Source organism: Macadamia integrifolia, unplaced genomic scaffold, assembly GCF_013358625.1.
Source record: "Macadamia integrifolia cultivar HAES 741 unplaced genomic scaffold, SCU_Mint_v3 scaffold1680, whole genome shotgun sequence".
Lineage (NCBI taxonomy): Eukaryota > Viridiplantae > Streptophyta > Magnoliopsida > Proteales > Proteaceae > Macadamia > Macadamia integrifolia.
In genome coordinates this window covers 52,014-68,347 of record NW_024868306.1, presented here as the reverse complement: position 1 = coordinate 68,347, position 16,334 = coordinate 52,014, and the positions used below count along the sequence as shown (strand labels likewise).

At 34.5% G+C, this 16,334-nt stretch overlaps 1 protein-coding gene across 1 annotated transcript in view; it reads left to right on the top strand.

Annotated features, from left to right (window-relative positions):
- The window catches only part of LOC122064539 (probable acyl-activating enzyme 16, chloroplastic), a 63,181-nt gene extending 46,847 nt beyond the window's left edge, over positions 1-16,334 (top strand). The window contains exons 10-18 of the mRNA XM_042628259.1: positions 2,056-2,214; positions 2,342-2,395; positions 2,519-2,599; positions 4,508-4,645; positions 11,772-11,931; positions 14,926-15,005; positions 15,122-15,267; positions 15,827-15,884; positions 15,973-16,334. Of these exons, the coding sequence (XP_042484193.1) occupies positions 2,056-2,214; positions 2,342-2,395; positions 2,519-2,599; positions 4,508-4,645; positions 11,772-11,931; positions 14,926-15,005; positions 15,122-15,267; positions 15,827-15,884; positions 15,973-16,065 (969 nt within the window). The 3' untranslated portion in view covers positions 16,066-16,334. The remainder of the gene's footprint in view (positions 1-2,055; positions 2,215-2,341; positions 2,396-2,518; positions 2,600-4,507; positions 4,646-11,771; positions 11,932-14,925; positions 15,006-15,121; positions 15,268-15,826; positions 15,885-15,972) is intronic.

The window sequence follows — 16,334 nt, the reverse complement described above, 5'->3', positions numbered from 1 at the left end:
TTTTTTTTTTTTTTTTTTTTTTTTTTTTTTTTTTTTTTTTTTTTTTTTTTTTTTTTTTTTTTTTTTTTTTTTTTTTTTTTTTTTTTTTTTTTTTATTTTTTTTTTAAATGATATAAGGTATATGTAGAATAGTAAATAATGTTAGAAAAGAGGGGAAGTAAAAATTAACACTTAGGTGGGTGCCTTGTTGTCTAAGTGCTTAGGCACCTCTCCACCGCCTTGGGTCACCTTGACAACTATGACAAAAAATCCTAAATAACTAAGAAAGAATACCAACTACTAAGTAGCATACTAGGTTCTCTCTACAAATTAGAAAGTCCCAAAATACCAACTACTAAGTAGCATACTTACTTGCTAACAAAGAAACTACTAACTTTGAAATAATTAACCACTAAATAAAATAGAAACTTGCTATTTTAGACTCCACAGAATATTCCAGTAGCAAACAAAGATCTTCCAACGGGATCCACCACCAAATTTGGGCTCACATATGCTAAGGAAGTAGGCTAGTTGACATCAGTATATTCTTGAAGATCTCAAATAAGCAGCCATATGCAGGCCCTGTTTTTCCTATTCTCTTAGGACTGAGCTGTATCAGAGAGTGGGCACATGTCATCAAATTCAGGTATATCATAGTCATAGTTTTTAAAGTTGTAAGGCGATGGAGGCGTTTGAGGGTCTTTCAGAGCGCCTTAGCGATAAGGCGGGCATAAAGAGTCGCCTTATCGACTAAAGCATTCCTGTGTAATTTTTTTATAAAACCAATTTATTTGGCTCAAATCTTAGTTGAATCCTATCACTCATATGTTAAATAAATATTAAAGGTTCAGATTCATACCAATTTAAGATATTTATCAAGAAAACAAATCAATAAAGTGAATAAACTAAGTTCATCTTCATCAATCATCAATCATCAATCATCAATCATTAATCATTATAACATATTAACATATAATATAAATACATAATTATGAAACAAAATTATAAATATAAAGAAAAGAAGACATAAAAAATACAAGTATTTATTATACTTATCTCTATAATGCCAAAATGAGTGTCTAAGTCTTAAGGTCATCCACTATATTTCTACTCCCGTCAAAGAAGAATGAAGCTCACCACTGCCGGAGCAAAATGGTTGCCTGGATCAGTGATTCTTCCTTGTTCCTTGATTCCTTCTCAAAGCCCTTTCTTGAAACCCTTGACAAAATCCAAACCCTATTTGTGAATCGTGTTTTTTGTTTTGTTTATGTTGGTTATTTTTTATGGAGTAAAGCTGATCTCATACATCTCAAGTGTTAACAAAACCATACACCTACCAATAAAAAATCTATATTTGGAATCTTCATCAAGTAATTTGAGAATGTGTTTAAAAAAAATTAAATCCCATAAGACGCCACTTCACATAAGGCAGAGCATTGCCTTACCATCTCTAGACCGCATCAGCGCCTTAAAAACTATGATCATAGTTTTTGAGGTGCCTAGGCATGGTTTTACTCAGTTAAGGCAAGCAGAAGTGCTATGGGGGTTTAGTTCTATCTAGTAGTGTTTAGTAGCGTATATGTATGTCTCATATACATATTTTAGCAGCAATGTACCATATAGAAGAGACATCAAGCATGAATAATAAACATTCATGAAAGCATACAAAAAACTACTTAAAATAATAAAATATTCAATAAAACAAGGTGACCCAGGCAACACCTAGGTGATGACTCGGAAACCAATGCAGCCAATTTATTGAATAAAACAAAGGTGATAGGTTGCCTTACCCTTAAGAGAAAACATTGTTGCCTAGGTGACACCTTGAAAACTATGGAAGAAAACATGCCGCAATGGCAGTTATAAACTGCTCATCATGCTAGGCCCTGCACAGCTCCTGTTGTGCAGCCACCTTCCCAAAGGTCAAGTAATGCAAACTTCTACTGACAATAGTCAGTTGAACTGCCTATTTTAACGAATTTAGTGTGGTCATTCTCCCACAAAGTAAAACTTATTTCTTTTCCAAGTAATGATCCAATGTATACATTATTAACTTAATTTAACCATGGTTTGTAGGGAAAGTGCCTCACGAGAAATCAGAATGAACCTTCATTTCTTGTTTCAATGTTCGACTGGTTATTGGCAAGAATTATTGCTGCAGTTTTGTGGCCAATTCATGCTGCAGGGTTGAAGCTTGTATACTCTAAAATTCATTCAGCAATTGGAATATCAAAGGTTTGGGATTTCTATATTGTAAATCATTATTTACTTAGCATCTAAGTTCTTTTATATTAGTTATTTCTGTGAAAGTTAAGTTGGTTGTTATCAAGTGGAATGAACAGAAGTTATTGACAAAATGCAGGCTGGTATAAGTGGTGGTGGTAGTCTTCCATTGTATGTTGACAGGTTTTTCGAGGTTAGATTCTTACACATTCTTATTGTAGAATAGAATTCAGCTATGAGTTTATGTGGCCCTTTAACAGAAATTATTATTATTATTATTATTATTATTATTTATTATTATTTTTTTAACTTGTAGGCAATTGGCGTACAATTGCAGAATGGCTATGGTCTAACAGAGACTTCTCCTGTTGTTTCTGTTCGACGACCTGCTTGCAATGTAAGAAACGCAGCTTGTTCAAGAGTGTGACAAACACTGGTTTAATTATTTTGTACTGATATGTTGCTTATGCTTTTGTTGAAATCCTAACCCTTATAAAGATTTAGAGAGTAGAATTCTTTATTGATTTAGACCGAGTATGGACTAGACTGATATGTTGAATAGAAGTAAACAGAACAATAAAAATGATTAAAAAAGCAGTACTACGAAAGTGACGGGACAATTCCCAGGAATAGGAACGGAAATTAGGGTTTCAAGGAGAAATTTTGTAGATTGAAAAACATTAGTTTTAAATTTCATTTCATGGCCATTTAGGTTTGGTCCCAAAATGAAAAATTTTCAGCAATTTGGTAATGTGATGAAGTATTTCTGTTAATATAAATATTTAGAAAACAGATATATAAATAAATAAGATTGTTGTGAAATAAATGAAATACTAAAACATAAAGAGACTATCTAAATGATAGCTCTATAGGTGTATTTAGAACTTGACACCTTCTGTTGTGCCTTGTCTTATTCCCAAAAGTTCCCAAAGATTGTTGTGCATTGACACTTTGAAAGTGATTTATTCTTATGTCATTATCAAAAGTAGTTATTATCTTACAAATTTTTAGTACACATGTGAAAGTACAGGATGTCAGGATGTACCCTCACCAGGAAGAAAAAAGTGTTATACTAGAGGGACAAAATAGTAGGGTTACAAATTATTTAACAGGTGTCGATAAGAAAATCCCGAACATAAATACACAACATTTAAAATATAAATATATAGGGTTGGGACATTGTGGAAGACCTTGAAATGACCTACAAAATGCGTATATGGAAGCATAGTTATAAATGTTCTCTCATTTTGGCCCAATTAAAGCCAACAGATTTAAGTTAGGTTTTAATTATCCTACCATATCCACCAATACAAACCGATATGTATCGTATCTTTAAGGAACCGATAGGATACGTACAAAAAATTTGGTATTAATACATGTAAGAAGCCTTATCCTTTATATATAATCAATTGAATGTTCTTATCTCATCATACTTTGTTCTCCTTTTTATACATAATATATTTTGCATATTACTTATTTATAGTATTTTATGCTTCAAAACTGTTTTTTGCATATATACTAAGAATTTCATATGTTTCTTAACCATTTCCATACATAATTTTAGCGTATCTTTCCTCTCTCTGATAAGATACGATTCATCTCATAAAATCACCCTTCTAATGGAATACTCGATACCAATACTTTAAACCTTATTTAACCTATAATAAAAAGAAATTCCAAATACAGTGTTTTTGCCAAAATCACAACAAACTCAGCCTTATCCCAACTTAATGGGGTCGGCTACATGAATTCATTGAAGGAGAAAAATGCAAAGAAAAAGTGAAAGGATAGTAGCACAATAAAATCAAATAAGTGAAATCTCAGCTAAATGGGTTCCGCTACATGAATTCTTGCCCTCCAATTGGCTCTATTCAAGGTCATACTTGGGACCAGGCTAAACTATGCATGTCTTTCCTCACTACTTCCCCTATGGACCAAAATTCCTGAATAGACTGAAATAACCAAAGCTAAGAACTGAAAAAATCCCCTGAGACGAGACATCTGTTTTTGAGTTGACCATCAAAATGAAAATTTTTGATTGCCGAAACAAAATGAAATTTACAACTAATCTCCAAATTGATTTAAGGCTAGGATTATGCTGCATACAAATAACTCAAAAATCCCTTTTGTGGAGTACAAAGGCCTATGCTTCATAATATACTTTCTGACTTAGGAGCTATTATTTTTTATCTATTTTCCTAGTAGAGCTGTTTCATTTCTTTGTTTTATTTTGAATTCAGTTTTATTTCATTTGAGATGAAATGGTACATCATATGACTTAGAATCACAGAATTAACCTTTGAAGGTTCTTGGTTCGATTGGGCATCCACTTCAACATACAGATATTAAAATTGTAGATTCCGAAACTGACGAGGTTCTACCTGCTGGTTCAAAGGGCATTGTTATGGTTAGAGGGCCACAGGTGATGAAGGGTTACTTTAAGGTAGTTACTTTAACCTCATTATAATTCTAATCAGTAATGATTGTGTAATTACTTCAGCTTTTAGATTGTGTAGATTTATGTGTAGATGATTAACTCTCTGGGTATTACTCAAGCAAGTTTCATTTGAATGCATATCTATGTGATGCTTATTCTTTTTGTTGGTATTGGGTTTGTTTCTTACGAAAAATAAATTCAATCCCCTCATCAGATTTTTAGCTTATCCACTGACATTAAGATATTCAAATTATAAGGATATGGTTCATTCAATTTCAGGTACTGGGGCACACAAAAAAGGCCTTTATAATAGAATTGACATCTATTTTAGTAATATAACATCTGCCTTTTTCTTTTTGGACAACCTTGCTTTGATTAATCTTCTATTTTCCTAGACTCCAAATAACATTATTGTTTGCATAATTGCCAAGGTTCAAGAAGTTGGTTTTGACCAATTTATTTCGGGTTTTGACTAAAATCTGGTCAAATTATTGCAGGGGTGGTTGGTTTCATTTGACCATTTCGGTGGTCAAACAACCATATTTTGGGTTGAAACTTGGCGGAGACCTTAAGTAAGAATACCCAAACACATTGAAACCTTTAGATTGTTAAAAAGCTCACTCAAATTGTTTGGTTTTGTACCCTAGTTTGGCAGTGTATATCATACCTTACCTATATATTTCCCATTGATAGCCTATGTTACACATGATTTAGTATTATAAGTCTATAACATACAAAATATAACAAAATCAATTAAAATATGCAATTGCAAGTGACAAATGGAGACAAAAAGTTTAATATTTTAATTTACAAAATATTACGTCAATGGTGCAAGTGTATAATCACCATAGTTGTCATGGCGCCAAGGCAAACCAAGGCGGTGGAGGGTTGTCTAAGCGCTTAGGCGAGAAGGCGTCTGCATTAAGGTGAACAAGTGTTATTTTTTATTTTTCTATTTTCTAACATTATTTAGTAAGTTATATATACCTTGTATCATAAAAAATCAAGATTAAGCAACATCAAGTCATTAAAAATCAACATTTAGCCACATCAAATCATAAAAAATTAACATTAAGTCATATTAAGTTATAAAAAATCAACATTTAGAGAAATGCTCTTATTTTATAATAAGCTTGACTGGTCAAATGATTTTATTTTTACATGAGACTTTTTGTATTAGTTATAACATAAAACCAGCTTTCTAACAAGTCTAAGATTACTTAAATCTGAGTTGCAATGACTAATTTATGCTTCAGTCAAGCTTATTTTTAAGTGTGTGAATACTGTTAAAATCGTCTGAATGAAAATAATTTTATGAATATCAAAACAAAATATTATTTTACCGGACTTTTGGTTTTTAGCAATGTTTTAACATGATAGAATTTATAAAATTTTCATAATTGAGAAAAAAATCCAGCATTTAAAAGTTGAAAATCGTCCCTATAACCAAAATCCAGTTTTTGTTCTTGGACTGGGGGGTTGACTTTTTATCCTTTTGGAATTTGATTTTTAAAATATTTTTATTGGATTCAAATAGGGGGTATTTGCTTATTTATGAATAATATCTTAAGTAAATGAAATAATTGAATGATACTTGGCATAAATAAGTGCCGAAACACAAGGCGACATGCAGTGCAACAAGGCGACTGTCACCTAGGCCCCAGGCAAACTGCCTGGACGCCTAGGCAACTGCTTGACAACTATGACAGTCACTGAGTTCACAAGTTCACATCAAAGGTACAAATAAGCAAAAGTCTTCTGCCCTTCCTCCTAGTTTCCTACTCTATGTCAGTACCACAGAGTTTTGGGCAGGCACGAAAGATGAGGAAGACATCTTCCACTGACAAAATCGTTCATCCGACTCGATTACAAAAGATGGCCATTGATGTAGCAGCAATACGATGGGTCAACCCAAACCTGCTCCGGAACCCAGACCAAGAACCAGATCCAATTTAGGATCAAAGTTACTGATTTGGGTTCAAAATTATTAGAATATTCTAGGATCTTATTTTATTTGAGAATATGTCATCTTTTATTTTAGGTTGTTTCCTATTTGAGTCCTTATTTGCTTCTAATTCTGTTAGCCTAGGTTTAGGAGATTTTATTTCTATTTTAGTCTTTGACTTTAATTAGAAAGCTTTAATTTTATATTATTATAAATTAGACATGTAATTCAAGGGAAGAATCAGATTATGGAATATGAATTAATTTGAGAAACCTGCGTGGCTGACCCCCACCCCTTCTTCTTTTTCTCTCCTTCCTCCCTACGAGATCTCCCCCCCCCCTGTGCGATCTCTCTCTCTTCTTCTTCTCCCCCCTTCCTTCTTAGTGCGATCACCCTCCCTGCCCCCCTTTCTTCCTCTTCCCTGCGACCTCTCTATCTAACTCCCTTCTTCTCTTTCTTCCTCCTTTCCTTTTCTTTATTCCTGATTTATTCTCTTTAACCTAACTGTTGCTCTGTTTTCTGGGCAGCACTGCAGCCTACAAAGTTGGATCAATCTCCCTTGATCCTTCTTCTTTCCTCTGATTTTTTTTTTTTTTTTTTTGTGCTTAAACCTGCTGTAGGGGCAACCAAAACCCTCTGATATGAGTCCTTAATATTGCACCAAACATGGAAGACTTTGACCTGCAACTAAACTGTTCTAAGACTTCCGCCAGGTTCTGTTTCAGGGGTCTCATTCACTTTTCTTGATTGCTACCTCCAGTGATCCTTTTGTGGGTTTTAGAGTACTAAGAGTTGGACGTTCAAACTTGGAAATTTGAGAAGTTTGGCTAATGGGTTTGTCTGCTGGATTGACTTGAGCAGATCTGGTTTCTGTCTCTTGTCTTGGCTGAAGGTTAAAGACAACCTCATAAAAGGGGATTTGTTTCAACTTTAATAACTCTTCCCATATTAATGCCCCTCTTTTACCCCTTTTATTACACCCTGCCACTAAGATGTTTTCTATTCCTAGTCTGTCCCTAAACAATAAATAGTAATCCCTTTTAGTCCTTTGCTTCTTTAGTTGTTATTAACCCCTTGAGAGTTCTGGTATATTATAGGATTGCCACTCGATTCTAACTTCATCATCATATTTACTGCTTTGCCTCTGATCTTAGGCCTAAATCATTTTAGTTCTTAAGTAAGCCCGCAGCCATCCTAGTTGGGTCTCTTGGGGCCCACCAGCCTCGCATTAGCCATATTATGGCATGTTAGACAAAATGCTTAGAGTCCATCACAATAGCCTGATATGTCTCATCATCAACATACTCTGGGTACCCCAACCTCGGATGTAGATCATTGGATTAGGAAGATGATGCGAACGTACCTCCATTGTATTTGCTCGGTGGACCGAACTGATAGGGCTGCTGGGGGCCGGGGAAGGAGGTGTTATCCAGGAAAGATGCCCACACCTTTTGACTGATCTTCATGAGTAGTGCAAAATGAAGATGCTGAAGAACCATGCTAATAAAACCCACCATACTCAACACTGGATGTGTCTATGGAAAATTATTGTGCATGCCACTGTCCCAGCTGCTCGAACCCATTACTAGCCTCCAAACTGAGTCATCCAAGTGTATCAAATGCGGAAGAACCAACTATTTACATGTCAACACTATCATGCTCCTCATTTGTGCCTCATCTGCTGCGCGGGCCTTTGGTATAACCTGCATATGTGGGGACACGTACACTATGGTTGGCATCCTGGGTAGCATGATCAAAATTGAGTCTCTCTTGTAAATTGGATAGGCTCCAACTTTGCTTGGTCGGCATCCTGTGTAGATGACTTGTAGAAGCTAATAACTTGTTCCAACAAGAGTTGGAAGTGCAATGGCCAAAAACAAGGTAAAAATGAATTTCTAGGCTAACAACATATTTCAGTATAAACCTAGCGAAACCACAAGTCGATGGGTTGAGACAGTAACATTTCAATGACTTTCTATTTTTATAGCAAATTGTTGTACCTCTTTGGGGAAACGAAACGGCACGATACTTGCTACCATTTTCGTATACCTGCCAATATGCCCCAAGGCACGGCCATACACATAACATAGGAATCACACTTGGAAATGGTGGAAAATTAGCTAGAGTAGCAAGTGCTGTGGCACAATTGATTGCAAAAGAGAATAAATCGGCTACATTAAAATTACCTCTGGTTAGGTCGTTTGTTCCAAAAACTACCACAACATTCGGACAAGTGGGTAATGTTTGGGGTAATAGAAAAGTTTGGGTAGAGTCGGATTTAAGTGTTAGCTAGGCAAGCGTCATGTAGTAATCGGTGTAGTTATGAACCCTGTAGACCATTCCCATGTAGTACGGGGTCTCCTCGTGGAGATACCACTTGAGGTGGAGGTGGGACAGCCCTCGTACTTTGTGTCTTTCTAAAGGGCAACCCAGGCTGCCCCATCCTTTGTGGTTGTGCAGATCCACCACCACCTGCTTTAGACAAACTAGCTCCTCCTCAACTATCTCTACGTCTATCCTCCTCATAAAAAGTGCCTCTACTCGGTGCTTGTTCCTGTCGAAAATCTCTACCCTCAGCCTTTGTTTACATATCATTATGCACATGTATAGGGTCATCACTGCCATCGTCACCATTATCATCAAACCGATGGGGAGCATAAAATGCTTCCTCAAAATCTAACCTTGCCTTCTCCTTGTCTGCTTTCCTTTTACTCCTCCCATGTCTGCAACTATGGCCTTAGCAATTTCCTCAGATACCCCAGTGTATGTAGTCACATCTTTGCAATTCTCAGCCAAATGATGTTTAATTCCTGTGGCGCCACCACCCATAGCCCTCTTGTGACAATAGTTGCCCTATGTTTTTCTCTTGTCACCATTAATTGGCATCCCGTGCTTCCATGTGATCTTTCCACTGTCACCACTCCTATCATGTCTCCTACCTCCTCTACTCCTGCCCTCCTCATCACCTCCTTTGTCAGCCATTATATATCACCATTGTATTGATGCATAAGGAAAAGAAGTCATTATCAACTTGGGCACATCATATGATACCACCAAAACAACATGGTAGCTACTTATTATTTTCCCCAAACCCTTATATTTTTTCTTACTTATAAATAATTTTTCATAATTAATTTCAAAAATATATTGGCCTAAACAATAACAACAACAACAACAACAATGCCTTTTCCCAACTTAATGGGGTCTATTGGCCTAAATACATCAAAATCAAATATGGTATAACATAATAAGCATTTTATGTGTTTCAAAACAATTTGAAATTACTTTCATATTATTCCTTTATTTTTCAACTCAAAACAGAATAGTTTTCCCTATTTTTTTGAATTTTTTAAATATTTATCATTTTTTTGAAAATTAAAATAATTATCTACTCGTAAAACAAATTTACAGCACCATGAGGCCATAGATTGGCCAATGGTGATTAACATATATTAAGCCCCATCCAATCTATATTAACCTTACTTTTTTTCATTTTTTTGTTGATGGAAACTGTATTTTTTCAACCAAAAAATATACATATATATATATATATATATCCGACACCGTGAGGATGTAGATCTGCCACCGATGTCTAATGCATAAATAATCCATCACCAATAAAGATGTATTTATCTTAATTTTTGCAAAAAAAGTTATTTTGGGAGAAAGTGGTTTACTTGTTCAACTTGAATGTGTCTAGATCTTCAACAATGGTAGTCCTTTGGCTTGAATCTAGTGTGGTCCTTGTCCTTGAGGTGATGATGTGACCAAAATTTGAAGTTGGAGACCAATTTGAGCTTTTGCAAGTAAATAGAGGCAAAACCAGTGAAAAACAGCAAGTTGGGGTTGAAATGTGTAATTTCGCTGAAATGATACAAAAGGCTCCAAAATTTGGCGAAATGCCGAAATTTCAACCGAGACCTTGCTTGCTTCCCATTTCGCCCCTCATTTCATTTCGGTATAAAAAAAAAAAAAAAAAAAAAAGCGAAACTAGCAAAATATTGGCTAATACTACTGACAGTTCTAGGTCTTGGGTTTGTTACAATAACGAATAGCACTCAGAATAGTCAATTTGACGCTTCTAGGGGTGTCAATAAAGTATTTCTTCTCAATTTTGAGTGGAAAACTTGATTTCAAGAATTGGACTTGAAGTATTACTTTTGTTTCACTCCTAGCTTAGAAATGTTCCCATTTTTTTATTTCTTGGGGGTACCTAATATGTAAATGCATGTTTAGACCTGGCCGCAAGAAAACACTTTGACAGTTGATCAATTTATCCATTGTTGGAATTCAATTCAAATTCCAAAATTGTTTAATGTGCACACAGAATGGCAAAGATGTTAACAATCTTTTGGACTTACTGGTGTATTGATTGGCTTGTTTGCTTTTTCTTTTTTCCTTGCCAACTTCACCCATCAGAGGTGGTCTGCTCCTTTCTTGGCCAGGCTATACTTTTAGCATTAAAGGACCAGTTCCTAAGCCCTTTACATAGCACACACACACCCCAAAAAAAAAAAAAAAAATATTCTTTAAGACTCGATGTATTCTATTCAAAGGAATTATGTGAGAAAGTTGCTCCTTTTTCTGGTGAACCACATACTTGAAGTTGCTCAGAGGCACTAACAGATAGAAATTCTTGGAACCAGATTATGCTGTGGGATAAATAGGAATGGATTTTAGTCCTTCAAATTTTAATGGAGAATTTTCTTCCCTGTTATTCTCAGTCTTCTGCTTTTCCTTATTTGAATAAAAATGAGCAGTTTCTTATCAGAGAAGCTCAAAGGCATGAGGAAAACATTGTCAAGTTGTACCCCTAGAGAAAATAGTTGTTCACAATAATTTTAATATGCTAATTACCATACCTAAAACAAGTAGTAGTGTTCATGATAGAAAGGAATCTACCCTGACCTGTTATGCCTATAAGAGCTCTGCAGTTGACATCATAGTCATTGTCATCGGATAAAAAGATAGATATATTATGAGCTAATGGCATAAATAATGATACCATAAAATAAAATTTGTTTGGTCAAAACAAAATTTTCATCTTGTGTATTAATTGAATCTTGTTTCAAATTTAATGATCTTTGTCAAGCAACCAAAGTTGATATTGCATTTCTTTGCTTTTTATGTAAATACAGAGATTATGTAGAGCGAAATTTTTAATGTGATGTGTTGTTTCTGGAGTAGAATCCATCTGCTACACAACAGGTCTTAGACAAGGATGGCTGGCTAAAGACTGGTGATATTGGTTGGATCGTCCCCAATCATTCAAGAGGGCGAAGTCGTAACAGTGGGGGGGTGATTATTCTTGAAGGACGTGCAAAGGATACTATAGTTCTTACAACAGGTATTATTATACAACCAATTGGAAGACTTGCATGATACAATCTTGTTAAGGAATTGGGTTAGAGCACATATACCCCCTTGGTGATCTTATTTATTTTTACATATTACAGTACTACCAATGCTAAACAACTGAACAAGCATATGGTGTTAATACTAGTTGTGCTTGGTTTCAAATGTCAGTAATTGCTTTATTTATAACTATTAGTTGTCAGTACAAATGACATGAAGAAATTACAATGGTGCATCGTGAAAACCTTGAAAGCCAATAAATAAAGCTGAGGTTTTAGTAGATATCGGGTTTCAACAAGGTTTCGACCCCTGGGGAGACCGAAATTTTGGTCAAAACCTGGGAAATTTCGAGGATACTAGGGATTTTTCCCGGTATAGTGGAAACTTAGGTTTCGAACTCCAAACAGTGTTTTTTTTGCCTAATTTTTTGTGTGCATCTTATTTTAAACATTTCTAACACATTCACATCATTAGTTTCATAAAAAAAAACATAAAGTCTTGTGTGGTGAACCAAAGGTCCCCACCTCTATCAGCCATTATGCAACATTTAAAATCTTCCTACAACATTGTTCCAACAAAAAAAAGACCAATCATAAACATATATGCATCCATAATGACTCATAAAAACAATTAAAGATAATTGCAAATTTCCAACAAAGCATTAGATTTTTTTTCCTATTTAAAAATAATTATTTAATTAAGAAATATCACATTAGTTTACAAACATGATTGTAATTGCATTTGTAATACATTCGATAATTTAATTGAATTTTCAAACTATAATAAACAAATTTTCGTAATTATTTACATTTTTTAAATAATTTCAGAATATATTTAATGAATTTTCGAAATTCAAAGAAAAAATAACAGAAAAAAAAAAATAAAAACAAAACTGAAACCATGAACTTGTAGATCGGCTGATGATGTTCAACATATATTAAATTGAACACCAAAGATCAACTATAAACCCATTTAAAAAAAAAATGTTGTATGTAAATGCATTTAAAAAAAAAAAAAAAAACATGGAAAAACAAATTCGGCCACCGTGAATGCGTAGATCGGGTCCTCCTAAGTAACATATAAAAAAATTACATGATTCTACCCTATTTACTAGCATATTATATTAAAAAAATATATTTTTTGGTGAAGTTGGGACTTACCTTTTTAGTCTAAGATGCCTTTCTTGTGTAGATGAAGCACTAATCACCCTTCGATTTAAGTTTGGTAGACAAAAATTGTAAATCTCCACTGTTTCCCCAAGTTTCCCACACTTAGGAGAAAAAATGAAAAAGTTAGGGTCGAATTCTGCTGAAACCAATGAGTGGTTCTATTTGAAATAACTTAAATAGGACTTAGTTCAACCCAAAGGATCTAACCAGGTGGTTTAGGTAGAAATTTTCCATGTTTCGGTCGAAACATTTCGAAACTGGTCGATACTTGGTCGAAACAGGTGATTTTTAAAAGTCACCTGAGGTTTTGTTTCAACCCCCTGGTGATACCTGCAAAACATGTTTCGCTCGAGTTCTCGAACCATGATTTAAACTAACACTTCCTCACTCATTTTGCTCTGAAATTTGAGCAATGAGATTTTATGGGGTCCTCTATCACATGGACCCACCCAAATACTACGATGTGGCAAGTGAAGTGTAAATGTTTACTAGTCATGAAGTGTAAAAGAACCCGTCACCAAAGCCCTCTAAAAAATATAGCTAATACTAAAGATAATGCATACTCCCCTTTGTACTCCTTCTGTAATCTTCCTTTTCTCTACCTATCATTAAGAAAAAACATGCTCAATACAGAAGCAATGGTGGGTCCCCTCTTTGGATGCATTTTGAGCCACAACAAACATCAATTGATGATTAATTTATTGAGTGAATAATAATGTTTTTTTACCAAATAGGAGCCTGTAAACTGACAGTAACAAGGCAAGCATAAAGATTTCTTAAGATTTGAGGCTGAAAATTCCCAATTGAGTCCCATAGAGTTTTAGGTTGTCCAGGCGGTTTTCCTGGGGCCTAGGCTACTATCATCTTATTGCACTATATGCCGCCTTATGTTTCAGCACTTATTTATGCCAAATATCATTTTCTTAAGATATTATTTATAAATAAGCAAATACCCCAATTTGAATCCAATAAAAATAGTTTAAAAATCAAATTCTAAAAGGATAACAAGTCAACCCCCGGTCCAAGAACAAAAACTAGATTTTTTTTGTTGTAAGGCAATTTTCAACTTTCAAATGTTAGGCTTATTCTCCATTCTGAAAATTTTATAAATTTTATCATGGTAAGACATTGTTAAAAGTTAAAATGTCCATAAAATTATTTCCAATCAGGTGATTTAATAGCATTCGTGCACTTTAAAAAAAGTTTGACAGGAACATAAATTTGTCATAACAACTCAGATTTAAGTAATTTTAGACTTGTTGGAAAGTTAGTTTTGTGTTATATGTAATACAAAAAGTCTCATGTAAAAATAAAATCATTTGACCAATCAAACTTATTATAGAACAAGAGCATTTCTCTAAATGTCAACAAGTCATGTTGGTTTTTGATGACTTGATGTGAGTGTGACTATGCTGATTTTTTATGACTTGATGTTGCTTAATGTTGATTTTTTATGTCATAGGGTATATTTGTAATATAATAAATAGCTTTGGAAAATAGTGGAAATAAAAAATAACACATGGGCGATTTCATCGCCATGGCAACACCATAGCAGGCGATTCATCACCAAATCGATTAGCCACCTATCCACTGACTTGGGTCATCATGACGCCATGACAACTATGATCATACATCCCATAAATCCAAAATTACCTTTGTATTTAAGGTTTTAATAGATATAGTGTTCAGAATCAATTCTTATTATAAACTTCTCATAAGTTCTTGCCCCTTTGCTATACATTCCTTTTATAGAAAGCATGATAAATTCTTTCACTATAAACTTAAGCTGATCGTTGGGAAAAAAAAATAATATATAGGTGAAAATGTTGAACCGTCAGAGCTAGAGGAAGCAGCTTTGCAAAGTAATCTAATTCAACAGATTGTTGTTATTGGCCAGGTAAAATTAAATAGATAGTTTGTCTCAAGTGATTTTCGGTCCCTTTTCTCGACAATGTTATTCTCAGGTATTTTGGCCATCAATATTTTGGAGTATGTCCTTTTATTCTGAGGCAGGATCAACGACGCTTGGGAGCTATAATCGTTCCAAATAAAGATGCGATTTTACTGAAAGCAAAAAAGGTGTCTAGTTTAGATGCTGATGCTTCTGAACTCGGTAAGGAGAAAATGAGGAGTCTTATACGTGAGGAGCTAAAAGAATGGTATGTCTTCCTGTAGCTCTCTCTCGAACTGTTTTTTACAAGATTCTGTAGAACTAAAATGATTTATCTCAGTATCCATGTACTTTGGTAAATGAAAAAATCGTAATTGATTTAACATAAAATATGAAGTTTCCATTTGCTTAATCAAGACAGGGGTATCAAAGTATTCTATGATGTGATATGAAGTTTCCATTTGGCTAAACAAGACAAGGGTGTCAAAAGTATTCTAGGACATGAAGGTATTCTAGGATATGAACTATGTAAACCCAATATAAAGTTTAGAATGACCTGCTAGATGTTACTCAAGAGCCTGTGTTTCCGAACTAATGCAGAATGAGGGAATTATTTGATGTGAGTAACAAGTGAAATCCTATAACATCATTTTAGACCCAAGCTACAGATACTCCAAGAGAAATGTGATAATCATTTTCCAAGCGTCAATTCTAAAACTAGTCAAAATTTGTCCTGCTTTTACAATGATGCATCCAATTGACAGGATGATTGGTCTTATCCATTGCCTGCATAAATGCACGTCTTAACCAGTTTAGCCATTGTGCAGGACGTCAGAGTGCTCATTTCAGATTGGACCGATTCTGATAGTGGATGAGCCTTTCACGGTAAAGTTTCGTAACTCTATCAAGGTTACTTGTGTTGGTTTACCTTCCTCTTGATTTTACAGTTTGTTTTGTATACTTTGAATTGCAGATTGATAGTGGCTTACTGACCCCAACACTGAAAATAAGGAGAGAGAGAGTTTTAGCTAAATATAGTGATCAAATTGCTGAACTTTACAAGTAGGTTTTTATCAAGAAGCTGTTGCTTGAAGCTAAGGTTCCGTCAACTTCAGCGAGGTCCCATCATTGGTCGACAATAAGTCTGCCAAACAAATGTAATTTTGAGAGTAGATGTTATATGTACCCTAGTGAGTATTGAGAAAGGTTTCTACTGTTGGTCCCATGCAAAGGTTGTACAAAGAGTAGTTGTTCACTCTTGTGGTCAAATCAAACGAATAAATTACCGAGTCCAGCCATATGATGGATTGAATAAAGAATTTTAAATTTCGCACA